The 27,548-nt window shown below is 44.7% G+C and overlaps 1 protein-coding gene across 1 annotated transcript in view; it reads left to right on the forward strand.

Moving 5' to 3' along the window:
* The window catches only part of CCDC178 (coiled-coil domain containing 178), a 368,653-nt gene that overhangs the window by 87,051 nt on the left and 254,054 nt on the right, over nucleotides 1-27,548 (forward strand). Inside the window, 3 exon segments of the mRNA XM_077809023.1 lie at nucleotides 4,787-4,882; nucleotides 4,986-5,122; nucleotides 14,951-15,134. Coding sequence (XP_077665149.1) covers nucleotides 4,787-4,882; nucleotides 4,986-5,122; nucleotides 14,951-15,134 — 417 coding nt within the window.

Consider the following 27,548-nt stretch of genomic DNA (forward strand, 5'->3'; position numbering starts at 1 on the left):
CTAACACGGCTGTTACTCTGAAACCTCTAAATTCTGTAGTATTTCTAAAGTGTCTCATTGTTTTTCTCTACTTTTTGCCATTGTTTTTCTCCACTTTTAGGGGAAAATGAACAATTTCTAAAAGGAGATAATTTAAAAAAAGAAAAAAAATGTTTGTTTTAACATGAAGAAAGTAAAATTAAAATTTTGATTGTTTCTTAAAATATATAATTCTTGCTGCTTCTCCAAGTGAATGTCCATATGGATTCCACAGTTTGTGTGCATCTGCCCTATGCTTGTGAGATTGCATTCTTTTGGCCTAGAGTGTCTGTTGGGACCAAACGTATGCCCTTCAAGTTCTTGTGCCCCTTATTTGAGGGCATAAAGGGAGGAGTGGCCCAACTGTCCCTCAGTCCTTTCTTACTGCCCGTGGCAGTGAGATGGAACTCCCGCAGTGTCCACCTGCTTCTTCCGGCACTGTGATAGTATTCGAGGTAGCTATTAGTATTATTCATTAGCTAGTTGTTAGTAGTATGTGTTAGTCTTTTTGTTATTTGGTACAAAAAAACCCAACCTTTTTTAGTCAGCTGTTTAGCTTTTAGGCTAAACCCCTCCTTGTATATAGCAGAATTGAAATCGCATGTGTTCAAAAGCTACTCATCATGGGAAGTTTCAGTGCAGCTTAATGATAGGCATTGCAGATATCTCTTGTATAGGAGAGGTATATATTCCTGAGTGATGGTCCATATGTTGTTCCTTCTCTAAGTAGACTCAAAAAGCTAGCGAGGCTGTCCTAAAATTGTTCTTCCTGGAGCAACCTCTGCATGCCGCTGAGGACACTGAAAGAAAAGGATGTGGCTAGACCTAAATTCTCCAGTCAGTTTCTTCCCATGAGCACCCCAGCAAGCAGAGAATCCACCCCAAGCTCCCATGCTATGTCAGTGAAGAGGCCCCAGTCATCCACCAACATTCCAGTGTCAATGATCTCAGGAGAGGGGTAGGAAGGAGCACTGCTCCAGAGATGCTAAGGCATATACCACCCTCTCTGATGCCTATCCAGTTGAAAAACAAGAGTCAGAGGTGTCTGATTCATCTTGGACTCAGCAGTTGAAGGGCTGCTAATGGCTTGACAAAGGTCCTTTTCATGCCTTGGTACCAACTGTTAAGAGAGAGCGACCAGTACCCACCAAACCTGTGGACTGTGTTTCTCTTAGTACCAGCCCTTCAGGATCCTTGCTCTCAGCACCTGGCACTATGGAACCAGCCACCTCAGAATTATGTTCTTCAGTGCTCAGCATACCAGAGTTTTTGGTAGCTAGGGCATATACAGTACTAAATGATTTAACTGTGGGGCCAGTAATAGTGTCACCGCTCCTTGAGAGGTTGAAGACGTTGATAGCTTAACCACCTGTTACCAAGTTGTTGGTACAGCAGACAACGAAGGAGGTATATCTGCTACCTGATTAGGGAGTATATAACAGGGCAAGGGCACTCCTGACAGGAAGGGCCCACTTTGGAGGAGGTGTCTCTCTACTGTGCACAGATTGGGATGAGGAGTACATCGCCTGTACACCCTCTGCACCCCTGCCTTTGGTTAGATCCCTCTCCTTAAAAAGGCAGTATAGACCAACCCAATATGTCAGCTAGTGTAGCCTCCGCTTCTGGAAAGGCAGTAGAGAGAAGGTGATGAGGAGCAAGATCTTCAAAAGGACGAACAAATTGTCCCTGTTGCAATGTCCTCGTCGTTCCCCAATGGCACAGTAGCCTTCTTTAGTTGATGACTTCAAGGCATTCCTGGCCTCAAAGCCTTCCTCAGTTGATGACTTCAGGCATTCAGGACCTTTTGAAGCATATGGCAGAAATTCTGCATATACTGCTGGAAGTGCTGCAGGAGACACCTCACAGCTCCTGATATCATGCATCCTTTCATGTCTGGCAAGCTTGCCACACTGATAAATGAGGGATTCTTGGAACCTGCAAAAGACCTGTGGCATAATGGTAACTTCTATATTGGCCACATCCAAGTGAGTTGACAGGAGATATCAAGTATCTTCCAAGGGATTGGAGTATTTTTATTCCCACCTAGTACCAGGATTGCTTGTAGTAGTTGCTGTCCAAGAGTTGTTGAAGAAGCGGGGACCTCCCAAATCTACTCCCAGGAAGAAAGACCTGAAGAAACTCATTTTATTTTGATACACAGTCTACTAATCTGACAGCGTCCAAATGTATGTGGCGAACTACCGTGATATCTGAATTGGGTCAAGCTACCACAGAAGCACTGAGAGGAACTAGAAACCATAATGACTGAGGGACAACTTATGAGCCCACATTTCCCTTCTGGTTGCACTGGACGTGCCCAGCACCGTGGCTTATACTATGTCCACATCTGTAGTAATGAAATCTTCCTGGCTTCAGTCCTTAGGAATTCCCACAGAGATACAAACCACAATTGAGGACTTTCCTTTTGAGGATTCCAGGGTGATTCTTCATTCTGTGGGCCTCTATGTTCCAGCCCCAAGAAGGCAGAAAGGCTTCCATCAGGCAGCATCCCTCTGCCCAGTCCTATTATCAGCTTCACAAGACCTCAGCGGTGCTGAGACAGAAAGATGAAGCTTTGTGGCTCATGACCCACTGTCTCTTCCTCCACTGTTGCCCAATTTGCATCTTCCACCAGGCAGCAGGTTTGATTCTGTTGTTGAAAGCTTGACAGAACCTCTCAAAGATCCCTTGCCTTCAACATTTTTTAGTTTTGGGAAGCCTTGACAGCAAGAGGTAGTCTATCCAATTCTAGCCCCTTCCCATTCCCTACCTTCCTTGCCTATTCCAAGACGAATGTGCGGCTCTCTACCTTCAAGATGCCTATTTTCACATATCCGTTCATCCTGCCCATAGGAAATACCTCAGATTCCTAGCAGGACTCTTTTCACTATCATTACAGGATCCTGCCTTTTGGTCTTTCCGTAGCACCAAGGGTATTCACCAAGTGATTAGAAGTCATTGTGACTTATTTAAGGAGACAAGTCTACCTATATCTTGATGACTGGCTCATTGGAGGAAGATCACTTCAGCAGGTGATCAGCTTGATTCAAGTGACTTAAAGCTCTTTGCCACACATGGTCCTCAGAGTCAGAGAAAAATTCACACTTGCTCTGAGTCAAAGCATAAAGTTCATAGGAGCTGTTAAATTCCAGATCAATGAGAGTTTATTTTCCATAAGAAAGATTCCAAACTATAGTGAACCTTATCAACCAACTTCAACCCCACCCAAAGACATCAGTAAAGCTATGTCTCAGATTTATGGGACACATGGCCTCTTGCACTTGTATGTGATGCAGTTTGCCAGTATTCATCTGTGCTCCATACAAGGGTGGTTGAAATCAAAGTACTTACCCAGCAGGCACCATGTGGACATGGTGGCCACTGTCCCACCAGAAGGACTCTTCTCATTTAAACTGGTGGAAAGACCCTCTTCAGGTGTGCAATGGATTTCTCTGTATTTCTGTCAACCAAGAAGCTGGTGACAGATGCCTCCACTAATGGGTGGGAAGGGATCATTTACGTCACCTTCAGAAACAGGACAAGTGGTCCCCTCATTGAGGTTGTCTGCATATAAATGTCCTGGAACTCTGAGATGTCTATTTGGCATGTAAAATGTTTCTGTCTTTACTTCTGGGATCCACAAGCCAGCTACTGATAGAAACACCACAGCTATGCAGTATATCAACAGACAGGGAGGAACCAGGTCACCTTCACTCTGTCAAGAGGCCATTTAGCTCTGGCCTTGGTGTATTCATTACCAGAATATGTTGCTGGCCTAGTATCTTCAAAGCATTCAGAACTTACAAGCAGATCACCTGAACAGACAGTTCTCAGACAGCTATGAGTGATTGACCAAAGAGCCAGTGTTGCACAGCCATCTTTTGCAAATGGGGATACCAATCAATAGACCTATTTGCCACAGGTCAGAACAAAAAGTAAGTGTTCTGCTCCAGAGGGGGATTCAGTTCAGTCTTTGCAGATGCCGTTCTCATTCCCTGGACACTGGGGTTGATGTATGCCTTCTCCCCAAATTCCCATGATACCTGAGGCAAGATGTTAGATCAATGATCATGATAACTCTGGCATTGGCCAGGCGGTTCTGGTATTTGGATATAGTGAACTTCTCAATGCAGCCCCTGGTCATTTTGCCTGCTCTGCCTGACATAGTCTCACAGAACAACAGTCAAATTCTATGCTTGCACTGAACATTGTTACGTTTGCCAGCCTGGTTGCTGAGTGTCTGACATCCAACAAAAAACGATGTTCAGCTGAAATTTCAAAACATTCTGGTCCAAAACAGGAAAGCTACAACTAGGCTGACTTTTATAAAGCTAAATGAAAGAGGTTTTCTTTTTGGGCCTGTCAGCACACCAACTGACATGCCTAATCACTTAAAGAAGAAAAAGTGGTTACTTAAGTTACATTAACTGTGGCTTTTTGAGATATGTTGTCCAAAAGGATTTTATAACGGTGCCTACTTCCCTGTTATTGTGGCATCCTAATCTGGATTCTGTATTGGTGAAGGAACTGTGAGGACACCTAGGGTGCCGATGTGACTCCAATGGATAATGCTGACCAAAAGAATCTGATCTTGCATGCATGAACTGTATGTGCCTCAAGAATTAAACTGATGTGTACAACACATCTCAAGGAACTGCAGTTACTGTAAAGTAACTAACTGTTCTTTTTCCATTTTTGGTATTTAATTTTTGTGTAGTTCTCTTGTTGCAAATATTGTTTTTTATTAACTTTTACATATGTTTTCCAGGTACAGGATTTAAACAATAAAACATTGGCTCAAGAAAATGAGAACAAAAGTTTATTAGATGCTTGTTCTGAAGTGATTAAAGTGATTGAAGATTCAGTAAGTTTTTTTTATTGTTTTCATGAATTATAAGTGAAAGTCTTTGTACATTGTGTTTGCTTTAAATGATCTTCAAAACATACTCTGTCTTAATGTTTCTTAGAAAACTAGCTGGGAATCTGAACGGTTGAATATGAAACAAATGCTCCTCAATACCCTTCAAGCAGTGGATGAATTGGAACGTGAAAATAAAGAACTTGAGAGAGAAAATGAAGAATATGTGCAAAAGTCCAGAGAAAGGTAATTCAAACTCTGTAAAAGACCTGCAATATAAACAGAAAAGTCAAAGACCCGGAGGAAAATAAGAAGCAGCATTTTAGATGAGCATTGGTCAGTTTTTTCCATTTTAAAGCTTTCTGAACTAATATTTCAGTAATTTTAAATCACATCACATTGAAATCTTGTACTTAAATTATTGGTGTTCTGTAATCCTATTCTCACGCCCCCACCCTCCCACACAAACAAACAAAAAAACCCAACCCAGTCACACATATGGGTTCTGTAGTTTGGCAATTTGCAAAACAAAAAATATGAATTTTCTTATATTATCTCTAGATTAAAAGCACCTTCATTCCCAATTATATTTTAAAACTTTCTTCTTGAATATGCAGAAGGTCAGCGACTGCATGGAAGGGACCTGTCTCGCAGAAAAAGGGTGAAGGAGGAGTCGGAGAGCGCTTCTTTTTTGAGGCTCCCTGTGTTGGAGAAGTGGTAGCTCTCTCTCAGGAAAAGGGTGAAGAAGAGAGCTACTACTTCTCCTATTAAGGGAGCCTCGAAAAAGAAGTGTTCTCCAATTCTCTCCACATCCTCGGTACTGACCATGCTGCAGCTAAGTACCTACAAGTTGTTAGGATCTTCCGTTACCGCTAAAGCCCAATAACCTAAGCAGGCAGGCTCTCAGAAGGATAGCAGAAACAAGACTGCCCCTTCTACCACAGCACTGACTGCAGCAGCTAAACACTTGGTACCAAGCACCTCAACAGCGCCTCAGCTTACGGCGCCATCTTCTGGCTCTCTGGTGCATTATGCTGAGACAGCAGTGCCGAAGTCAACTTTACCTTTTTGGTACAGACATCCTTGCCGCTAATCCTCCTGGCGCCACAACAATTCCCAGTACCACAACAATTATCCTGGTACCACAACAGTTACCGCCGATGCCATCTTCAGTACCAGGATCTCTTGGAATGCAGCAGTTTCTCTGACATAAGAACTTAGTAGTTGCTGCAGCACCGAAATCACCTCTTCTCAGTACTGATATAGCATCAGCACATTCAGCACTGTTACACATGCCAACAAACATATCTGCCTATCCTTTTTTTAGCGAGGAGGAGGACAATGAGGAGGAAGATGTTTATTCTTCACACCACTCTTCACTGATCTAGGGAATCATCAGACTAGATCGGCAGAAACAGCCAGGACACTGTTCCAGGGTTGGCACCCAGAGGTGGTATAGACATCCATGGATGCCACCACCATTACCATTCCTACCACAGTGGCCATATTGGGATGGAATATAGGCAACATTATTCCAAGCCTCCCAGCACCTCAAGGGAAAGACAGAGACGTTCCCCATCAATGTCAGAGATGGGACCCTGTGAGTCCCCGAGGAGACTTTTTGAGGAAATAGAGGAGGCTGTAGATCAGGAAGCCACACCTGCAACTAACACCTCCTCCTCTCCAGACAAGACTATCATGCCTCCACCACCTACAACAGGAGACCATTTTAAACAATCTTAGGAGCTGTTTAAATGAATCGCAGACACTCTCCAAATCTCTCTGGAAGAAGTTGCTGAGTCCCATCACAAGTTGTTGGACATATTACACACACCAGCCTCCTCCAAAATTGCCTTTCCCATAAATGAGGCACTCATGGATGCTGCCAACACCATCTGGCAGACTCCCACAATAATCCCCCCTACTTGTAAAAGGGCTGAGAAGAAGTATTACATCCCATCAAAGGGTCTAGAATTTCTATTTTCACACCCCCAGCCAAACTCATTGGTGATAAAGATAGTCAATGAACAGGGCAGGCAACACCGTTCGAGGACCACCCCGTATCATAAAGAATGGAAAAGATTGGATCTTTTTGGTGACAGGGCCTATTTGTCAGTGACATTGCAGTTCAGGATAGCCAACTATGAAGCTTTGATGGTGAAATACAATCACACAAATTACTCCAAACTTTCTGAATTTAGTGACTTCATCCCTGAAGAGAAAAGGGAGCAATTTAGGTCAGTCATCTCCTGGCAAGAACAGCTCTGCAGGCATCCTTAGACTCAGCAGACATGGCGGTGCAAGATCATCACAACTGCCGTAATGATGTGACAAGCCTCCTGTCTCCACTTGTCTGGATTCCCAAAGGAGATGCAATCCACTGTAGAGGATCTCTCCTTGGAAGATCCAAAATTATTTGCAGGTAAGACTGAGTCCCTGCATACATTGAAAGACTCTAGAGCGACATTTCGGTCTTTAGACATGTACACACCTGCACAAAAACAAGGCAGATATTATCCATCACAATGCTCAAGACCAGCAACTTACATACAGTCACAGAGGCAGTATGATACCCAGAGATGGAGGCAAAGACCCACAGGACGTAGGCCACTCCCATCTCAACCTTCTACATCACCACAATGTGGATCAAAACATCAAATTTGAGGGTTTGGTCGAAGTCCTGAGAGACCTCATCCAATTCCAGTTGCTGAAATCACTTTCTAACGCCATCCCTTTACAGACCATTTGACACCATTCTACCCAGCATGGTGAATTATTGCTTTGGAGAAATGGGTGCTGGAAATTGTCACCGCCGGTTATTCCATCCAGTTCACCTCCATTCTCCCTCTCTCCCTGTCCTTCTTCAGGGATCCCTCTCATGAGCACCTTCTGAGACAGGAAGTAGACCATCTCCTACAATTAGGTGCAGTATAACCAGTATCGTACAACACAGAGTGAAAGGCTTTTATTCTTATTATTTCTTAACCCAGAAAAAGACCAGGTTTGGAGGCCCATTCTTGACTTGAGAAACCTAAACAGATTAGTCAAAACACAATGATTCAGGATGGTTACTTTAGCAACAATAATCCCAGCACTGGGATGAGGGGACTGTTTTTTGGTCCTTGACCTGCCAGATGCATACTTTCATGTCGCCATACATCCATCACAGAGGAGGTTTCTCCAATTCGTTTTGGGACAAAATCACTATCAGTACAAGGTATACTGCCCTTTGGCCTCTCCACGGCCCCCTTTGTCTTTTCCAAAGTTCTAGCAGTGGCCGTGGCCCCCCTCCACAAACAAAGGGTCATGATATACCCATATTTAGATGACTGTCTACTTAAGACCCCCACTCGTGAAGAAGCTATCAGAGACACTCAAAAGCTAATGTCACTCTTTTTGCAAAACTTGGTCTCCAAATAACATTCAAAAGTCAGTGGTGACACCAGTAAAAGAACTAGAATTCATTTGGGCTCACCTAAACTCACTGGAGGCGAAAGCTTCACTTCTGCCACACAGATTTGCCATGCTAGTGAATCTGATCAACACTAAGGTGAACAGTCCACAAACATCTGCCAGGACTTGCCTCCGACTATTAGGCCACATGGCAGCAACCACCTATGTCATGAAACGTGCCAGACTATGCATGCGCTGCCTACAAGGGTGATTGAGGACAGTGTAGATCCCATACAAACAGTCTTAGCAAGCCTCTCATACGGTAGAACCAATGAATTATGAACACCTCGGGGATGGAGGTTGTTCATAACTCTGAAATGTTCATAATTGAACAAAACGTTATGATTGTTCTTTCAAAAGTTTACAATTGAACATTGACTTAATACAGCTTTGAAATTTTGCTATGCAGAAGAAAAATGCTGCTTTTAGCCATCTTAATTTAAATAAACAAGTACAGAAAGTTTCCTTACCTTGTCAAATCTATTTTTTAAACTTTCCCTTTATTTTTAGTAGTTTACATTTAACACAATACTGTACTGTATTTTCCTTTTTTTTTTGGTCTCTGCTGCTGCCTGATTGTGTACTTCCCGTTCCAAATGAGGTGTGTGGTTGACCATTCAGTTTTTAACTCTGAGGTTCTACTGTACCACGAAAGATCAGGGACTTGCTACAGTGGGGGACCCATTCACACAACATGTGTACAGGGGTCCCATTTCTACAGATTCCCTCTGCAATGATAATCACAATGGATGCCTCCTTAGTGGCTGGGGCCCTCATCTAAACAACCTCCCAGTACAGGGCAGAAGGGGTCTCCTCCGGAATCAGCACTGCACATAAGCGTACTAGACCATTATCAGAAACAAAACCATACAGATCCTAATGGACAACTTTGCTTGCATGTTCTGTATAAACAAACAGGGAAAAGCGAGGTCACATTTCCTCGGCACCGAGACATTAAGTCTGTGGAACTGGTGCATCCATCACAATATCAGCCTCCTATCTACTGGGATGTCAGAACACCACAGTGGACATGTTAAGCAGAAAATTCTCCCGTGATCACAAGTGGGAAATAAATACCTTGGTGATCTAGGACGTATTCCAACAATGGAGATTCTCCACCATAGACCTATTTGCCACGAGTCAGAACAGTAAATGTCCAACAGTTTGCTCCAGAGCGGGGTTGGGGCCAGGATCTATGGGCAACGCCTTCCTCGTCAGATGAGATTCACCTCTCCTTTACACTTTCCCTACTATCCTGTTGTTGTCCAGGGTCATACAAAAGATCAACACTAACTGATTCAGGGTCATCTTGATAGCCCCCAGATGGCCCAGAGAAACTTCATTCCCATACCAGCAGCAGTGGCATGTCCACCACATCTTCTCCCACTTCTTCCACATCTCGTGCCACAAGATGCATGCCAAATCTTGCACCCGGACCTGGAGATACTCCGCCCGAGAGCATGGTTCCTCCATGGTTCCAAGGTGAGGATATGACCTGCTCAGAAGAGGTGAAGGATATCTTGCTAAACAGCAGGCGGTCGACTACACGCTCAACCTACTTCCACAAATGGAAGAGACACGGTGCCAGAACAAACAAATCAGGCCACCGCTTCTGCTCTATCACTAGTCCTGGACTGTATACTTTAACTAAAAAAATCGGGTCTTTTACTGAGCTCACTCAGACTACACCTTGCAGCTATCACAACCTTCCACCATAAAGTGGATGGGTTTTCAGTCTTTACCCATTCATTTACAAAACAATTCTTATGAGGTGTCCGGAGCTTCTGTCCTGAACTCAGAATCCCAACGCATCCATGGGAACTTAAATTAATACTTCGTTCTCTTACCAGACTTATGTTTGAAACCTTGGCTGCATGTTTACTATTACACTTCCAATGAAAGTAGCCTTCCTTGTTGCCACCACATCCACAAGACGCGTAGAACTTGGGGCCCTCATGGCATACCCCTCATATATGATCTTTTTCAAGAACAAAGTCACTGTAAGACCACATCATAAATTTCTACCTAGAATACCCTCTTTGTTCCACCTCAAGCAACCCATCCATCTTCCCACATTCTTCCCTAAACCCCATAAGAACAGGCAAGAAGTGGCACTCCATACCTGAGATAGAGGACACTAGCCTTTTATCTCGAATGGACTAAACCATTCAGGAAGGCACCAAAACTATTTCTCTCGAATATAGAGAGATCTAAAGGAGAAGCTATATCTAAGCAGAGACTTTGCAAATGGATTTCAGAGTGCATTCATCTCTGCTACTGCCAACATGAACTGTAAACTCCCCTCCCCCAGGTTAGAACACATTCTACCAGGTGACTCTCCACATCGATAGCCTTCCTTAATAATGTGCCTGTGGCAGAGTGGACTAGGTCAAGAGGCCCCCTGCTGGAGGCCTCGTGGCCCTGATTCACCTTGCCTCACGCTAGTGCAGAAAGAGGTCCTCCAGACAGTGTAGAGTGGTTGCAGAGGAGCAGCAAATCAGAGGGGCTGATGGAGCAGCCAGTCTGGGGCCAGAAGGGCCCTATATAAGACAAACAGCAGAGCAGAGAAATTCAGTTGCTGTATGGAGTTCAAGGAGTGAAGACTGGGAGACTGGCTGGCTGAAAGAGCAGCGGTACATCAGACAGCTCACTGTGGAGAACTCACTGCAGACACGACTGAAGCCCAGGGAAGGCCGCTGAAGACTGGGTGCCTGGTTGGTGGGAAGAGCAGCAGGACCAGCGGAAGGTCAGTGCGGGCAGGCTGAAGCCCAGGGGGACTGAGCACAGAACCTGGCCAGGCCAGTGATGGTACCAAGATGGGCCCCACCAGTCGGTTGAAGACTGAGCCCAGGGAGGCCTGCTGAAACACCACCAGCTGTGGGTACTGAGATGGGCCCCGTCTGGGTGGTTCAAGAAGGCAGTGCTTCTAGGAGAACCTTAGAGCTATGGCCCCATATCAGATAAGAACTTGGACTCTATACCCCTGTAGCAGGGTGGTAACCCCGCTCCTGCCAGAAGGGGATAAAGCAGCCCCTGAGAGGGCTGCAGCGAGGAAAGCTGGGTTAATTGGGAAAGCTGTAGCCAGTGTAATCAGGGCCCAGCTGACCCTTATAAGAGGGCGGTGGGCTAGAAGGACTCAGACTCTCTCTCTGGCTCTAGAGAGGGAAGGACCTGGCTGCCTGGGAAGCTGAGAAGGGTACCTAGGGTGGAGCAGTGCTGGGGAAGGGCAGAGGGAGCTGGGAGCTCCAGCCTAGCAAAACCCCAGGCTGCAGGCCGAGTTAGGGGCCCACAAAGGGTACTGGGGCTGCAGAGGGGCAGCCCCGAGATAGGCAAGGGCAGCAGGTCCAAACCCCACCTTGCCAATGATGAGTGGCCTTTACAGACTGCAGTCAGCCCCAGTGAGTGGGGGCTAGATGGTGACTGGCAGTAGCCACTGAGGCGAGGTGGGGATAGGGGGTTGGGGGTTCTCCTGAGTGGAGAGACCCAGACTGTGGGTTGCTGCGGTGGGCAGAACCCCTGGGTAAAGGGCACTGGGGGCCGGGAGGGACACGGGGGCAAGCAGCAGGTGAGACATCAGCCGGCAGAGGGCGCTCCAGGGCTGGAAAGAACTAATTCCCTGGACAACTAGCAGGAGGTGCCACGCCAGTGAGACGTCGCCCTGCCACAACCCTGGAAGCGGGGAACAGTGTATGCAGCTCGGCCGGAGTGCTGAGTTGCTGAAGACCCTCCAAGAGAACCATCAGCCAGGGAGGAGGGGGGTGCTCGCGAGAGGCAAGTGCCACCCCGATATAAGAACTAAAACCAAAAACAGGCTCACACCCAACCAACCAAAGAGGGCCGCGCATGAGAGGCAGGTGCTGCCCTGAAAAAGATTGTGATTGTAGGTATATCAGCCAGAGAAAAGGGGATGCTCGCAAGAGGTGGGTGCTAACTCTGTTACAGTGCCTATTACAGACATATGTAGAGCAGCCACTTGGGCATCAGACCACACATTCATTCAGCACTATGCAATCAAGCAAGACTCGACATCAGACACTTTATTAGGACTCATGGTCCTATCATCAATCTCAGATCCAACTCCAAAGCCACCTTCTTTCCACTGAGGGACACACCTCTACAGTCACCTGAAGTGGAGCACCCACAGGAACATCACTCGTAGAAGAAGAGAAAGTTACTCACCTTGTGCCGTAACTAAGGTTCTTCAAGATGGGTGTCCCAGTGGGTGCTCCACTGCCCACTGTCCTCCCCTCTACTTCAGAGTTCTCGCAAGATCCTCTGCAGTAGAGAAAAGAAAAGGAGTACTTGTGGCACCTTAGAGACTAACCAGTTTAAGTCAGGAGAACTTAAACACTGAAGTGTTAGGTGAACAGGAGTGGCAAACAAGTTTCAGACAGAGTGAGAGAGGATTTTTTTCTAGGTATAGTTCTACTCTCAGTACTGTGATGGCCAGTTATGGAACAGTGGTTGTGATTTGCAGTAGACGTGTCATGTTTTCTTGCTGGAAACCAGAAGGAATTTCCTCTGTATTAAATGTAACTGGTGGCTTTGCTGGAAGAAAAGATTTTGGTCTGGAAGGGCAAGTACATTCACTACGGAGCATCAGAGAGGCTGAGGAGTTGTTAGACAATCTGATTTAGGAAATATCACCCCCACAGATTCAAGAAAGGAAGGAACTGGCCACCAAGGAACCTGAGAGAGTGGCAACTAGAGAGGAGTCTTGGCAGTTGTAATCATCAGAGGCAAGAGGACTAGGTGGTAGTCTACATTGTTGGAGATAAAAGAGGATGGGAAGACTGTGACCATCAAACAGGAGAGAACCTAGAGGAATTCCATACAGCTAGAAGTATCCAATCATTATCATGTTCTCAGCATGGAAACTGCAGAAAATATCTCTGAAGTTCCAGCTTGTCTAATTGAAGAGAAAGCTGTCTGGAACATACCTGTGGGTGGCTACTCAGCCCAACATGTAAGATAATCAAGCATGCCCACAAAGAGATCTGCAGCTGTCCAAGGAAGACAGATGGTTCTTGCTTGTGATTTTATATTAAAAAGAAAGACTATTCTCTGAGGAGCAGGTAGACAATAGGATAATGTGGTTATCTTCCTGGAGCCAAGAATGAGACATCATTCTAAGATTGGAGAGGCTTTTCATGTTGATGGGCAAGAATACGTTGGTGACGGTGCATATTGGCACTAATGACTTCAGGGAGCTTGAAAGGATGTTGAAGGAGAAAAATGTTCATATAATCTTCTCAGCGATTTTTCCTGAACTGTGAGCAAAGGAAGACAAAAAACAGAAGTTTCTGGAACTGAACCACTGGCTAGGTACTGTGGTTCTTTGAGATGTGCTGTCCACACACATTCCATGGCCTGCCCTCCTTCCCTGCTACTGTGGTGTCTTATAACATGAGGATTCTGTATTGATGAAGGAACTGAGTGTGGTTGGGCTTGGTCCACCCCTTTATGCCCTTGCTACAGGTCATGAGTACACTCAGCACATACGTGTCTCCAACAATCACTATTGGTCCAGATATTCTGATCTCAAATTTGTGGGGCGCATGATCACCAAGAGTGGAATATGAATGGACAACACATGAAGAACCACACTTACTGTAAGGTAAATTACTGTTTCTTGTTTTTAGCTCTAGTAAAGTCTGTATTTATGGAACCTATTATTGAGAGTGTCAGTCTTGCCTCTAATTGTACTAGGGGTATGGTCGCTTCTGGACTGAGTCAGAAGTTTGTAGATTTAAACATGCAGAGCTACAGTATGTTCCTCTATAGGGTATATACAGTATCTTTCTTAGATGATAAAAGTTTGACATTTTGGTTCAGCTGATGCTGCCTTTGGTTGCTCAGTGGAAGGTTCCTCATTAATCCCACTTTTCTGTTAAGAGACAGTTAAAAAGTTTTAAGTTATACCAATGTAGAGCATATTTCATTAGTCAAAGGAAAATAAAATGTTTACATATCCATCCTATTTCTTTGATTTGATTGGTTCTGGTCTGCGCCAGTGGGTCTGATTTAGTCTAACTAATAGTATTTCAGGTTCACTTTAACTAAACTTGTTCCTTGTTAATGTTTTTTCTTGTACACTGTCACCCAAGTATTGCTGAAGGAGGGAAAGCCACAGGGAACTGGATCCATCAGCTGTATGACTGCTTTGCATCAATGCATTGGTGCTAAGTAGCCTGTGTGCGGCCCAAGATCTGGTCCATTATCATGAGGAAGCTGAATTAAGATTGTGTGGGCAGTCTTAACTTTGGCATTTGCTGACTTGAGTACTTTATTATGCAACTTTCTTTTAATGCAGTTTTTTGCTTATCTATATTATAGGGGTAGATTGTATTGCTTTCTGGATATCTGTTGTATAAATATATGACTTCCTGAAATCAATAGACTATCAGGGCATATTTTGCAGCAAAATGGAAGTATGCATTTGAAAGATGTACCTGGTATATTCAGCATCAACTAAGTGGTTAATAAAATACTGACTTTAGTTTGTAAGTAAGATTTTAAATGTTTTACTTATTCAACAGTGATTTTTTTCTTTTAATTTTCTAGTTTTGCAAGCACGCATCTCTTTTAAGATAATTTCAAGGTTTTGTTTTATTTTAACAGTTCAAGAAAAAAAATAGCATATCAGTCAGAACTGCAGATTATATGCAAAAACACCCGTAAGATTGAAGAGCAAATAAGAAAAGTGAATAAAGAGCTATATAATATTGAAATTGCTTATGGTGAAGGAAAAATAAAACTGGAGGAATTAGAAGAAAAAATCATTCGAGAAAAAATCCGGTACAAGGTTGTATATGACATTATTTTATTTAAATGCATTTTTTTAAATGTGGAAAAATTGGATAGAAGAGAATGCTATTTGTAACAGATTCCTGATTTAATTAATTTCTTCAGATGTGGCCATGTTATAGGCAGAGTTGGCAGCAATTCCTATAGTAAAGTTTGACTAACACTTTTCATTCAAGACCATTTTTTCAGTTGCTTATAACTTTTCAGACTTTAACTTTATGGGCTCCAATGTTCCATGCCAGGCGGCTGCCTGAGTCTGGAGTTTTTGCAACGTTTCAGCAAGGGTGGTACATCTCTTACCAGGAATGAGGTTAGGGAAAAATTCCATTGTTTTGCCAATGTTAAAATAATACAGCAATTTCATTGAGAAATTCTAGAACCTCCATCCTTTGGAATAGAGATTTGACATTTATAAGGAGGTTTCTCTGGCCTTTTGCTGTTCCTGTGAAAATCCACCCACATTTGGCTGAATTACAAGCCACTGAAAATGGCCATTTGCACATTTTTTGGAGGCTGACAGTAAAAGCAGACCCCCGCAGAGCTCAGTGCGAATAACAAGGGGCATGTTCCACTCCTGCAGAACTCACTCTGCACTCTAGCATGGGGCAGTATAGGGTGCTTCAGAGCTGGAGCACCCATGGAGAAAAATTATCATGTGCTCAGCACCCACCAGCAACCAAGCTCCCCCCGCAACTCCTCTCCTCCACTGGCGGCCCACTGATCACTCCTCCCCCTCTCCCAGTGCCTTCCGAGTCCCACCCACCACTCACAGCCATTTCGCAGTGTGCAGGTTGGCTCTGGGAGGGAGGGGGAAGAGCGGAACGAGGTGTGCTCGGGAGAGGGGGCGGGAAGAGGTCGGGGGGGGGGTGGAGCACCCCCTCGGGTAGAGGGGAAGTCGGTGCCTATGTGGGGCAGAGTGGAGGCTGCTGTGGCACCAGGCACAGAACTGAGAGCAGTGAAACTCTTATGTTTTCAGTGCTCTGCTGGCACCTAGGCAACATAAAGGACATTGATGTAGCCTGACTGGAATGCAGACAGATGAGTAGCAAAATGGGAAGGAGAGACAATACAGACTGTCACAAGATTACAAAGCTAGGTGTGGGGATAGGAACAGAAGGGGAACAAGACAGGATGCTGGGTGGGGAAAGGACAGAAACAGAAGGGGGAAAGGTGTAACAGGGAAAGAACATGGTGGACAGAGACAGATGGCTACAAGGGCAGAAAACGTCAGGCTGGAGGGGACAGGAGCAGAAGGGTCTAACTACTAGAACACACTTCTGTCCAGAACTCAGAGCAGAATTCAGGATTCCTGAGTTTCAACAGTTATGTTGCCAGCATATATTATTGAAACATGCTGGAAAGGTTGTCTCTCATCCCCCTTTTAGTGATTGGTCCACAGAGAGGGTACCATAGGTCCATACCTATGTCTACACCCTTCCTCAAGGTGATCTTCACAAACAGGGTTTCAAGTACTATCTTTCTGCCAGTGACTCCCAAATCTATGTCTCCACTTCTGAATTGTCCTCCCTCTATTCAACCCTGTATTTCAGTGTGACTGTGTAACCATCTTCTCCTGGATATTTTACCGTTCATTAAAATTTAACATAGTTACAGCTGAATTCCTCAGTTTTCATCTCATCTATTTCTAACCCCCCCCCCTTTTTCTGTCAATATTGACATTACTATCCTTGTCACACAGGCACACAACTAGGTTTCATTTTGACTCATCACTCTTGCCATACATATGCAAACTGTTCCAAATCTTGCTGCTGCTTCTTCCATAATATTTTTAAGATCCTCTCTTTTCTCTATGACGTAGCTAAAACTTTTACTCTTGCTCTTTTTGTTGTTTTTATATGTACATACTAGATATTAAATGTATTGCCAGACAGTGCTCAGAAACAGATAATGTCCTTTCTCAACTGCAGTGACTGAAGTAACCATTAAGGATAAGTTCTTCATGTATTATTATAGCTACTCACCTGTGACTAGTGTAAGATGCAATTAGTACTTGTCCCGCCTAATCTTTTTTTTTTCAGTTTATCATGTACAGAGGTATCATTATATTTCCTGAATTAGGACAATATCCACTTTCTTAAGAAATGAGAGAAGATTCTTACAATGTCCTTAATAGTGCATGTACAGAATATTAAAGAATGCAGAAGCGCTGAGTTGTGAGGATGTACTTTGCTTAATGTTTTGTTCTGAAGAAATTTGTGACTAAATAGTCTTTTCTGCATTTAATGTAACTTCCTAGGATATCCTCTGCCAATAAATTATTGGTATTCTGGCTGTTGTCAGATGTGTAATTAAATGAAACTTCCAAATTTAACAATATTCTTAAACAAATTAAAACCATATACGATATCCTGCTGAGGAAAAAGTAAGTACACTGATAGTTAAATTGCCACAAGTAAATACAGAACAAAGGTGCAGTTATTTAAAATTATCACAAATATTCTCAACTATACAATAATACTCTTATTCCCAACTGATTTAAAACGATAAAATAACAGATAGCACTCTCCCTCCCCCCAGTACTCTTCTATTTCTAGGAAAGCTGATAAAGCTCTATAAAACTTGCTTATTGTATTTAACATTAAATGTAATCTTTGCAAAATCTGAATTATGTCATTTGAACCTTGTGAATTGGTTGTCATTAATTAGTAAGGGAAGGTGTGCCCTTGACAAAGAGTTGGAACTTGAATTTATCTCTGTTTAAAAGTCTTAAGCACTTATCCTGCAAAGACTCATCAATATGCTTTTCTTTGTTCACTGTCAGTTGAACTCAGAGAAATCATAGTGCATAATGTTAAACAAGTGTGTAAATCTTTTGCAGGGTCAGTGCCTTAGTAAGTTAGAAGAGTCAGTAGTTTGGAATATGAGGACCCCGAGAAACGAAAATGATATTGAGAGTGTTCAGGGTTCCCTTTATATAAAAAGGATATAAATGGTATTGCGGATAGGTCCCTTAAGTTAGTACATACCCTGGCCTGTATTTAACATGTAGACAGCTCTCAGGCAGGAACAATCAAGAGTAGATATTTATATATAATATATATATATATATATATATATATATATATATGTATGTAAAATTATATTTCCAGTTACCAGACCATTGTATACCATTATAACTGCATGCTATGGGATGCCATGAACTCCATTTTAGGCTCCTTACCAGAGAAGGAAAAAGGAGCTTCCTGAAATGCTGTTCATGAAGGGTTGAAAACTAGTGAAGTGCTCACTGAGAGCAATATATGATATCTTGGAGGCTAGCCTTTGAACTTTGGCCATGGTATAGCCTTAAGAAGATATTTATGAGTAAGGTCCTCTGACCTCACTCCTGAGTCACAAAATAACATCAAAGACCTTCCTTTCAAAGGCGTTAGCTTTTTACTGCCAAGACTGATGATACTTTGGAAAAGATTAAAACCACTAAGTTTATTACTCAATCCTTAGGGCTCACTCAGTCCATGTCCTCTTCAGGAAGGAGAAAGTCATGTCCAGCATTTTACCTTAAAGGCAGAAGGGCTTCTCTGAAGAAAGATACTGCCTGAGAGACAGTGCCAGAGAGTCTTCCTTAATTAAGCCAGATTCCGGTGAAAGATCTCAATTAAGAAGCAGAATTCCACACCATTAGTTTGCTTGGTATATGGCATCACTCCAAGTAGCAGTTTTGAAAGGACAGTTGAGAACTGCACACTATTGACACTATCCTTTGGATCTTGTCTCTCCTCTTACAGTGCCTGATGCAGAGCTACCTGTGATTGTTGGGTATTAGACACCGTCCATGACAGTTATTCCATCCAATTTTTTACCAGCCCACCTCACTTTCCTTCCTCTCCTCCCTGCCTCTTCAGGGACCAATCTCATTAGAAAGTCCTATTTGAGGAAATCAGTTCTCTCCTACAATAGATAGCCAAAAAGGAGGTTTCACAAGAACACTGGAGAAAGAACACTATTTTAGCTATTTCCTGATCCCCAAGAAGAGGGGTGGGCAAACTTTTTGGCCCAAGGGCCACATCTGAGTATGGAAATTGTATGGTGGGCCATGATTGCTCACGAAATTGGGGCTGAGGTGCGGGAGGGGGTGAGGGCTCTGCCTGGGAGTGTGAGCTCTTGGGTGGGGCCAGAAATGAGGCGTTTAGTGTGCAGGAGATGGCTCTGGGCTGGGGTAGGGAGGGTGGGGTGCAGGAGGGGGGTGAGGACTCCACCTGGGGGTGTGGGCTCTGGGGTGAGGCTGGTGATGAGGGGTTTAGGGTGTAGGAGGGTGCTCTGGGCTGGGACCAAGGGGTTCAGAGGGTGGGAGGGGCATCAGGGCTGGGGCATGGGATTGGGGCATGGGGGCAGGGTGAGGGCTCCGGCTGGGGGTGCAGGCTCTGGGGTGGGGCTGGGGATGAGGGGTTTGGGGTGCAAGAGGGTGCTCCGGGTTGGGACTGAGGGGTTTGAAGGGCGGGATGGGTCTCGGGGCAGGGGATTGGGGCAGGGGTGGTGGTGAAGGCTCTGGGCGGCACTTTCCTCAAGCGACTCCCAGAAGCAGCAGCATGTCCTCCCTCCAGCTGCTATGCGGAGGTGTGGCCAAGCGGCTTTGCTGCGCGCTGCCCCATCCACAGATGCCACCCCTGCCACTCCCATTGGCTGCAGTTCCTTAGCGCGGGGTGCTTAGGGTTGGGGCAGCATGCGGAGTGGAGCCCCCTGGCTGCCCCTACGTGAAGGAGCCAGAGGAGGGACATGCTGCTGTTTCCGGGAGCAGCCCCCACCCCTGCTCCCCGGCTGGAGTGCAGGAGCGGGGCAAGCCCCACACCTCTCTCCCCAGTGGGAGCTCAAGGGCCGGATTAAAACAGCTGGTGGGCTGGATGCGGTTTGCCCACCCCAGCCCAAGAAGAATGGCAGTCTGAGACCAATCCTGGCCTTCAGAAACCTCAACAAATTAATGGAAACTTTAAAGTTCAGGGTGCTCACATTAGAGGATTTCATTTCCCTACATCCATATGGCAATCAAAACTGCCCACGACAGGTACCTCAGTTTCTGTGTGGAGACAAAACTTTACCAGTTTTAAGTCCTTCCATTCAGCTTGTCCACAGCACCTTACAGTCTTGGTGATAGCTGTAAGTCTCAGACTCCAGGGCATATTCTTTTACCTGTACCTGGATGACTGGCTCATTCAGGCTAGGGTGACCATATTTCCCAAAGAGAAAAGGGGACACCTGCAGCCACTTGTCCAAGCCTCCCCCGCACCCCGCTGTTGCCAGTTGCTTGACCCCTGCGGGGGCCCACATGCTGGAATGCTGCCCCCCGCCCCAGTCCTGCCTCCCCCCTTCAGGGGGCTGGCATCTTCCTCGCCCGCTACACACCGCATCCCACTTTTTTGACAAAAGTGGGTATTTGTCCTGTTTTGCTCTTGCCAGCTGATCAAGTCAGCAAAAGCAAATGAGACAAATGCCTACTTTTGGAGAAAAGGTCAGGACAGGGCTTAAAAAAGGGACTGTCACGGCCAAAACGGGACATATGGTCACCCTAATTCAGGCCAGTTCTCTGGATCATCCATTTTCTGTGATTCACTTCATGTGCAACCTCCTACAGTCTCTGGCACTGCTAATTAACTGGCAGAAATCTTCTGTAAGATCTATATTATAGAATCATAGGACGGAAGGAACCTCGAGAGGTCATCTAGTCCAGTCCCCTGCACTCATGGCAGGACTAAGTATTATCTAGAGCATTCCTGACAGGTGTTTGTCTAACCTGCTCATCACTGGAGATTCCACAACTTCCGTAGGCAATTTATTCCCCTACTTAACCAGCCTGACAGGAATTTTTTCCTAATGTCCAACCTAAATCTCCCTTGCTGCAATTTAAGACCATTGTTTCTTGTCCTATTCTCAGAGGTTAAGAAGAACAATTTTCTTCCTCCTCCCTGTAACAATATTTTACGTACTTGAAAACTGTTATCATGTCCCCTCTCAGTCTTCTCTTTTCCAGACTAAACAAACCCAATTTTTTCAATCTTCCCTCATAGGTCATGTTTTCTAGACCCTAAATCATTTTTGTTGCTCTTCTCTGGATTTTCTCCGATGTGTGCACATCTTTCCTGAAATGTGGCACCCAGAACTGGACACAATACTTCAGTTGAGGCCTAATGAGTGCGGAGTAGCGTGGAAGAATTACTTCTTGTGTTTTGCTTACAACAGTCCTGCTAATACATCCCAGAGTGATGTTTTCTTTTTTTGCAACAGTGTTACACTGTTGACTCATATTTAGCTTGTGGTGCACTATGACCCTCCAGATTCCTTTCCACAGTACTCCTTCCTAGGCAGTCATTTCCCATTTTGTGTGTGTGCAACTGATTGTTCCTTCCTAAGTGGAATACTTTGCATCTGTCCTTATTGCATTGTATCCTATTTACTTCAGACCATTTCTCCAGTTTGTCCAGATCATTTTGAATTATAATCCTCTCCTCCAAAGCACTTGCAACCCCTCCCAGCTTGGTATCGTCTGCAAACTTTATAAGTGTACGCTCTATGCTATTATCTAAATCACTGATGAAGATATTGAATGGAACCAGACCCAAAACTGATCCCTGAGGGACCACACTCATTATGCCCTTCCAGCATAACTGTAAACCACTGATAACTACTCTCTTCGAATGGTTATGTAGGATCACTTTTATCTGAGCAGTTCTAAACTGCTTTCCAGCCAAGGTGTTTCTCCCAGAGGAGATATTCCAAAAGATGTGAGATTTCCTGATAACCCACAATAAAAAAAATAGTAAAAACCATGCAGTTTTTCTTAAACTGATGTCCATATTGACCTTTATCACATCTTTCGCTTTGATTGTGAATGAGACCCTTATAACAATGGGTAGTGTCTGATGGTGTACCTAACATCGACTGTCTACAAAGAAAGATAACTGTATCTCCCCAGCAACCCATCAGAGGGAGAACACAGACAAAATTTGCTCTTCCTTCCCCTACTGTTACCAGCATCACAATGCCTTCTATTTGGACTGGTGTATACACTGTCAGGACGTCAGAGTACATGCCTTGCTCCTGATAGACCAGACTCCATATCAGTATATTGGAGTTCAGGGTAAGTGTGGTGTGCCTTCAAGGCCTTCCACCTTCTTTGCAATAGGGTAGGTGCTCACAGAGAATACTGCAACTATGTTCTACATCAACAAGCAAGGTGGAATACGCTTCCAGATCTTAGTAATAGAAGCAAGAAAACTGGCTCTGGTGCATTCCTTATCACGTCCACCCAGTAGTCACACATCTAGCAGGGGAGGCGAATGTACAAGCAGATTTACTCAGCAGAAAGTTTCAGGTTCAACAGAAAGGTCCCTGAAATAAACCATAACCGTGGCACTTTTTCACAAGTGTGACCAACCACTAATTGACGTTTTTGCCTTAAGACAGTATACAAAGTGTCACTTGTATTATGCTAGGGGAATCCTCCATTGGGTGGATCTGCTGGGTTTGTCTGTTTTGTGTTGGGGGACCAGAATAAAGCCATCTTTATGGGCTAGAGAATTGGATCCCTTTGTCCATATGCTTATTGTGTCTTAAGTAACATTTAATGCATTAGATTGTTGGGCTAGCATATTTTAAAAAATAAAGTTATTGCATTATATAATCTTTGAAGTACATAGCACCATTGAATTCCTGATTATTAATAGCCATACTCTGTTGGTCTTGTTTTTACATTGGATTGTAATGGACCCTGACTCTCAAAAAGTAATAGTTTGGTGAAAGAGACTCTACCAGTGAATTAAGACTTTGTAGCTGTGTCTGTCTATTTACACACTATTAAAAAAGTTGAGAACTATATTTTAGTTCTGTGTTTTGCCATTATTATTAACAAATATAAGGAAAGATGTGCATATTAATCTCTTGTAAAAGAAAATGGGCAAGATATGTATGCATTTATTACTCATATTTATCAGCCTCAAATGCAAGTTCTCACACATCCATAAATTTACCAGAAATGATTGTTATATACTTTTCCTATTGGAACTTCATTTACAACATTATTGTCAAGATAAAGCAATTACAGGTAATTTACTAAAAAATTATGTCAGTTAATAGCATTTTCTCTTTAAAAATGTATCTTAACATAAAAAATAATACATTAAAAACACTAATGCATGATGCAGAGTTAAGTTTTTGTGTTGTGATGAAATATGTATTATTTATACTTAATAACTTAAAAAAAAAAGTTTTAAAAATTACGTCAAAAATAGGTTGCAAAGACAAGTCCTTGAAAATTAGGAAATACCAATTTTTTAGCTACCCAGGCAATCTTAATTTTTGCTGCTGTGTGTGTGCAGTCTGCATGTTGAATAATGCGGGATCCTGTGTGGGGGAAAAAAAAGAGTATGAAATCACACAATTGAAGACTGTATGTTACTACATGTGCATAAGGGAACAGGAGTAAGATTGCATAGGCAATTATAAATCTGGCATTTCCTAATTTTCAAGTGCTTATCTTTGCAACTGAAAGAACTTTCTTTTAATGTATTTTTATATGTAATTTTCTAAAAAAATTTAAAAGGAAAATGGTGAAAACAAATTCTGTTGTGTCCACCTGCAGCAACTCTCCCTTGATACATCTTCAGCATAGTTTAAACACTGAACCTCCAGTGCCATAGCACAGACTCTGTCCACTTGAACTACAGGACTAACTACGTTACTTGGTAGTAGGAGAAATCTGTTCTCTCAAAAGTGGAGATGGGCCACTGACGCTATGTGCTGTGTCTACTGAGCTGTTGGGCGACGCCTGTCTGGCTCTCTCTCTTACCCTTGGGAGGTGGGGGAGTTTCTGCCCCATGTGGCTCCCTGATCCCCCTCAGTTCCTTCTGACCACCCTGGAGTCTGAGCTCTGTGTGATTGTAGTCTCACAACCTTGTATTTTGACTTAGCCTAGTTTATTGTATAGTGTTAGTTAGCAGTTAGATAGTATTAGTTGATAGTTAGTGTTCCCCAGTGATGCCCCCACCAGGATTTAAACACTGTGCTTTGTGTAACCGGGCGATCCCCAATAGTGATCCCCCACACATGGCGCTTGCTTTGTCTCAGTGAGGCCCACCTTAAAGAGTGCTGTTTGATTTGTAAGTCATTTAAAAAGTGGATTCAAGTGGCATGGCACCTTCACCTCAAACAGCACCTGCTTGAACAGGCCAGATGGCCTGATCCAGTCCCGAGGCCCTCCTTAGGCTGAAGATCACCCTCGGGCACTGCTGCCTCTCATTCCCGGGTAGGTGTCTTGCCAAAGAGGCGGAGGAGCCATTCTCCTTCATCGGTACTGAGGAAGAGGTGTGATAAGACCAGTCAGGACCGCTCCAGGTCACGGGTGACTCCTCTGCCTCCCCTAGGAAAAGTGTGGAATGGTGTGGCTACCTCTGACCCTTCCCCGGTACTGAGTGGGAATGGCAGAAACCCTTTACTACTGACTCTGGTTTTGGTCTTTGGATGTCTGTTGTGTCCTGTACTGACAAGGAAGATGCCAGTACCAACTGTGTCTGTGTCGTTGGCATACCAGGCAACAGCAGGCCTCCTCTGCCTTTTGGTCCCAGGCTCACTGTAGGTCCAGGACTTTCCCAGGGCTGCACCACATATGACCCCTGTGATGGAGCGAGCCTCTGAACTGCTGGGTCTGTTGGCACTGCATTCAGATGCTCCCCTTTCCGGGGTGGAGATGGAGCCGGTATCAAAATTGGTGTGGAGGATTTTGGCACCAGGGTCCTCTTTGGCTGTGATGGGTTTGCTCTACTCACTTCTGGATGGCGCCCCTCCTGGGGTTCTGGGGATTGGCTCAGTCAGGCTGATGCCCCTTCTAGCAGTTACATACATCAGTTTGTCTTCCACAGACACACTCTCCCTCCTCCCTTCTCCCAGGCAATGCCTGCAGACTTCTCCCTGCCGCCCCCTCTGCTTCCAGTTTCCTGTCCTTTGTAGAAGCCCCACCTGTCCTTCACAGGTGAGCTTCTCTCCAATTAGCTGCCTCCATCCTAAAGCTCCTCTGTTTGCAGCCTAGTTAGTTGATTGGGCCCATCTGGCCTAATTCTACTCTTGCACCCCATCACATTGGAACATCCCATCAGGTCGGCACAGCCACATTCAATTCTGAAAGTGTTCTTACCAACTTTCATGTCAGTGAATTCAGGCACTGCAGTACCACTGTTTCCACCTGGACTGATGCTGCCCGTGGTGTGGAGTGCAACAGCAGCGCACGCAGCATTCCTTTATGCAACTTTTCCCCCCTGAAACAAATGGACTACCCTATAAAGCGGGTTAGATCCTACAAGAGGAAGCAATTGGGCTCATAGGTGGTCCAGTTCACCATCTTGCACCACCTTCAGATGCGGCTTAGGATGATTTACTATCCTGCCCTGCATTTTCTGGACAGGTTGGTTTGCCTCCCTCCACCAGTTCTACATTTCTTACACTGGTGGGAATCCCCATGCAATGTATGCCTTCTCTGAGCAAGTCAGTGGTTACCAGCGCTTTCCTTCTGGGTTGGAGGGCACATCTGGATTCGTTGAGGGTACAGAGCCTGTGGTTGAAACAGGAAGCCTCACTCCATATCAGTGTGTTGGAACTTTGGGCCATCCATAATGCAAGTTGTGCCTTCTCAGACTGCATCCATATCAGATACGCAGTGGTTCACATACTCACTGACAATACCACTGTGATGTACTATGTGAACAAGCAAGGAGGGGCACATTCCAGGTTACTCTGCCTGTAGGCAATCAACCCATGGCAATTTTGCATCGAAGAAGACATCACTCTAGTAGCAGTCTATTTGCTGGGGATGCAAAATTGCCTTGCAGACCATCTCAGCGGGGTTTTCTCTCGGACCCATGAATGGTTCGTGAAGAAGAGCTTCTCTGGATCGTCTATGCAATGTGAGCCATCTCTACAGTCAACCTGTTTGTGATGAGGGAAAACAGGAAATGTCAACTATTCTGCCCTCAAGGGAGCCTCAGTCCAGGCTCCCTCCCTGACGTCTTCCACTGCTGCTGACAGACAGCTCCTCTGTATGCCGTTCCCCCCGCCATTCCGATCATTCCAGAGGTCATCTTCAAGCTCAAGGTGGATTGAGCCAAGGTCATCCTCATTGCTCCAGTGTGGCCAAGACAGTGCTCAATAGTAGGAAGTTCTCCACTAGGATGGCATACTTAGCGAAGTGGAAGTGATTCTCAGTTTGGTCCTTGACCCATGTGACCCAACCGACAGTGGCTTCCATCCAGGACATCTTGGAGTACCTGTTACATCTTCAGAAATTGGGCCTTGCTCTCAGTTCGCTGAGAGTGCATTTGGCAGTGATATCAGCATTCCATCCCCTCGTTCAAAGGAAATCGTTTTTTTTCCAGTGCCATGGTGACAAGATTTCCGAAGGGGACTGTCCACTTACATCCTCTAATCCGAGAACTAAACTTTTGTGAGACCTAAACACAAGCAGCTCTAATAGGCCCTCCATTCAAGCCCCTTGTGTCCTGTCTGCTGCCCCTCCTTTCTCAGAAAATCATGTTCCTGATAGCCATTACTTTGGCCCCGAACGATATGTGAGTTGCAGGCCCTCATAGAGGAGCTGCCCTACGCTCAGTTCTCCAAGGATAAGGTAACACTGCGACCATACCAAAAAATTTTATCCCAGGGGTTCTCTCCGTCTCATCTGAATCAGGCAGTGTATTTACCTGTGTTTTTCCCTAAGGCTTACTCTTCCCCAGAAGAACAGCACCTGCTTACTGTGGATATCAAGCAATGTCTAGCTTTTTATCTAGGCAGGACTAAACTGTCTTGTGTTTTGCCTTGCCGGTTCGTGTCATATGTGGACTGCATGAAGGGGCAAGCGGTCTCTGCACAGACCATCTCTAGATGGATAACATCCTGAGTCAAGGCTGCATATGAAGTGCCTTCAGCTGCACCTCCTCAGTGCATATGGACTCTCTTCATGACAGTGCAAGCAACATAAATAGCATTCCTCGATGACATTTCCATACTGGACATCTGCAGGGCAGCCACATGGTCATCCATACATATGTTTACAGACCACTATGCTATTAGTGCATCCAGAGTGGATGCAGGCCTCGGAAGGATGGTCCTGCGATCCTTATTTCAGTAAACTCCAGGCCCTGCCTCCACATTGGGATACTGCTTGTGAGTCACTAAGTGGAATACTCATCTGAATCTACTTGAAGAAGAAACAGTTACTTACTGTAACTGTGGTTCTTTGAGATGTGATACAGACATATATTCCATGACACATCCTCCTTCCCCTCTGTATCGGAGTCTCCTCTCATCGGCTTTCGGTCCGCAGGAACTGAAGGAGGGTCAGGGTGGCACTGTCTCATGTAGCCAGGGAAGGGGCCACAGCCACAAGGCCTGAGTAGCATCCCTCTATGGGTACTGC

The sequence above is a fragment of the Eretmochelys imbricata genome, chromosome 2, assembly GCF_965152235.1.
Source record: "Eretmochelys imbricata isolate rEreImb1 chromosome 2, rEreImb1.hap1, whole genome shotgun sequence".
Taxonomy (NCBI): domain Eukaryota; kingdom Metazoa; phylum Chordata; order Testudines; family Cheloniidae; genus Eretmochelys; species Eretmochelys imbricata.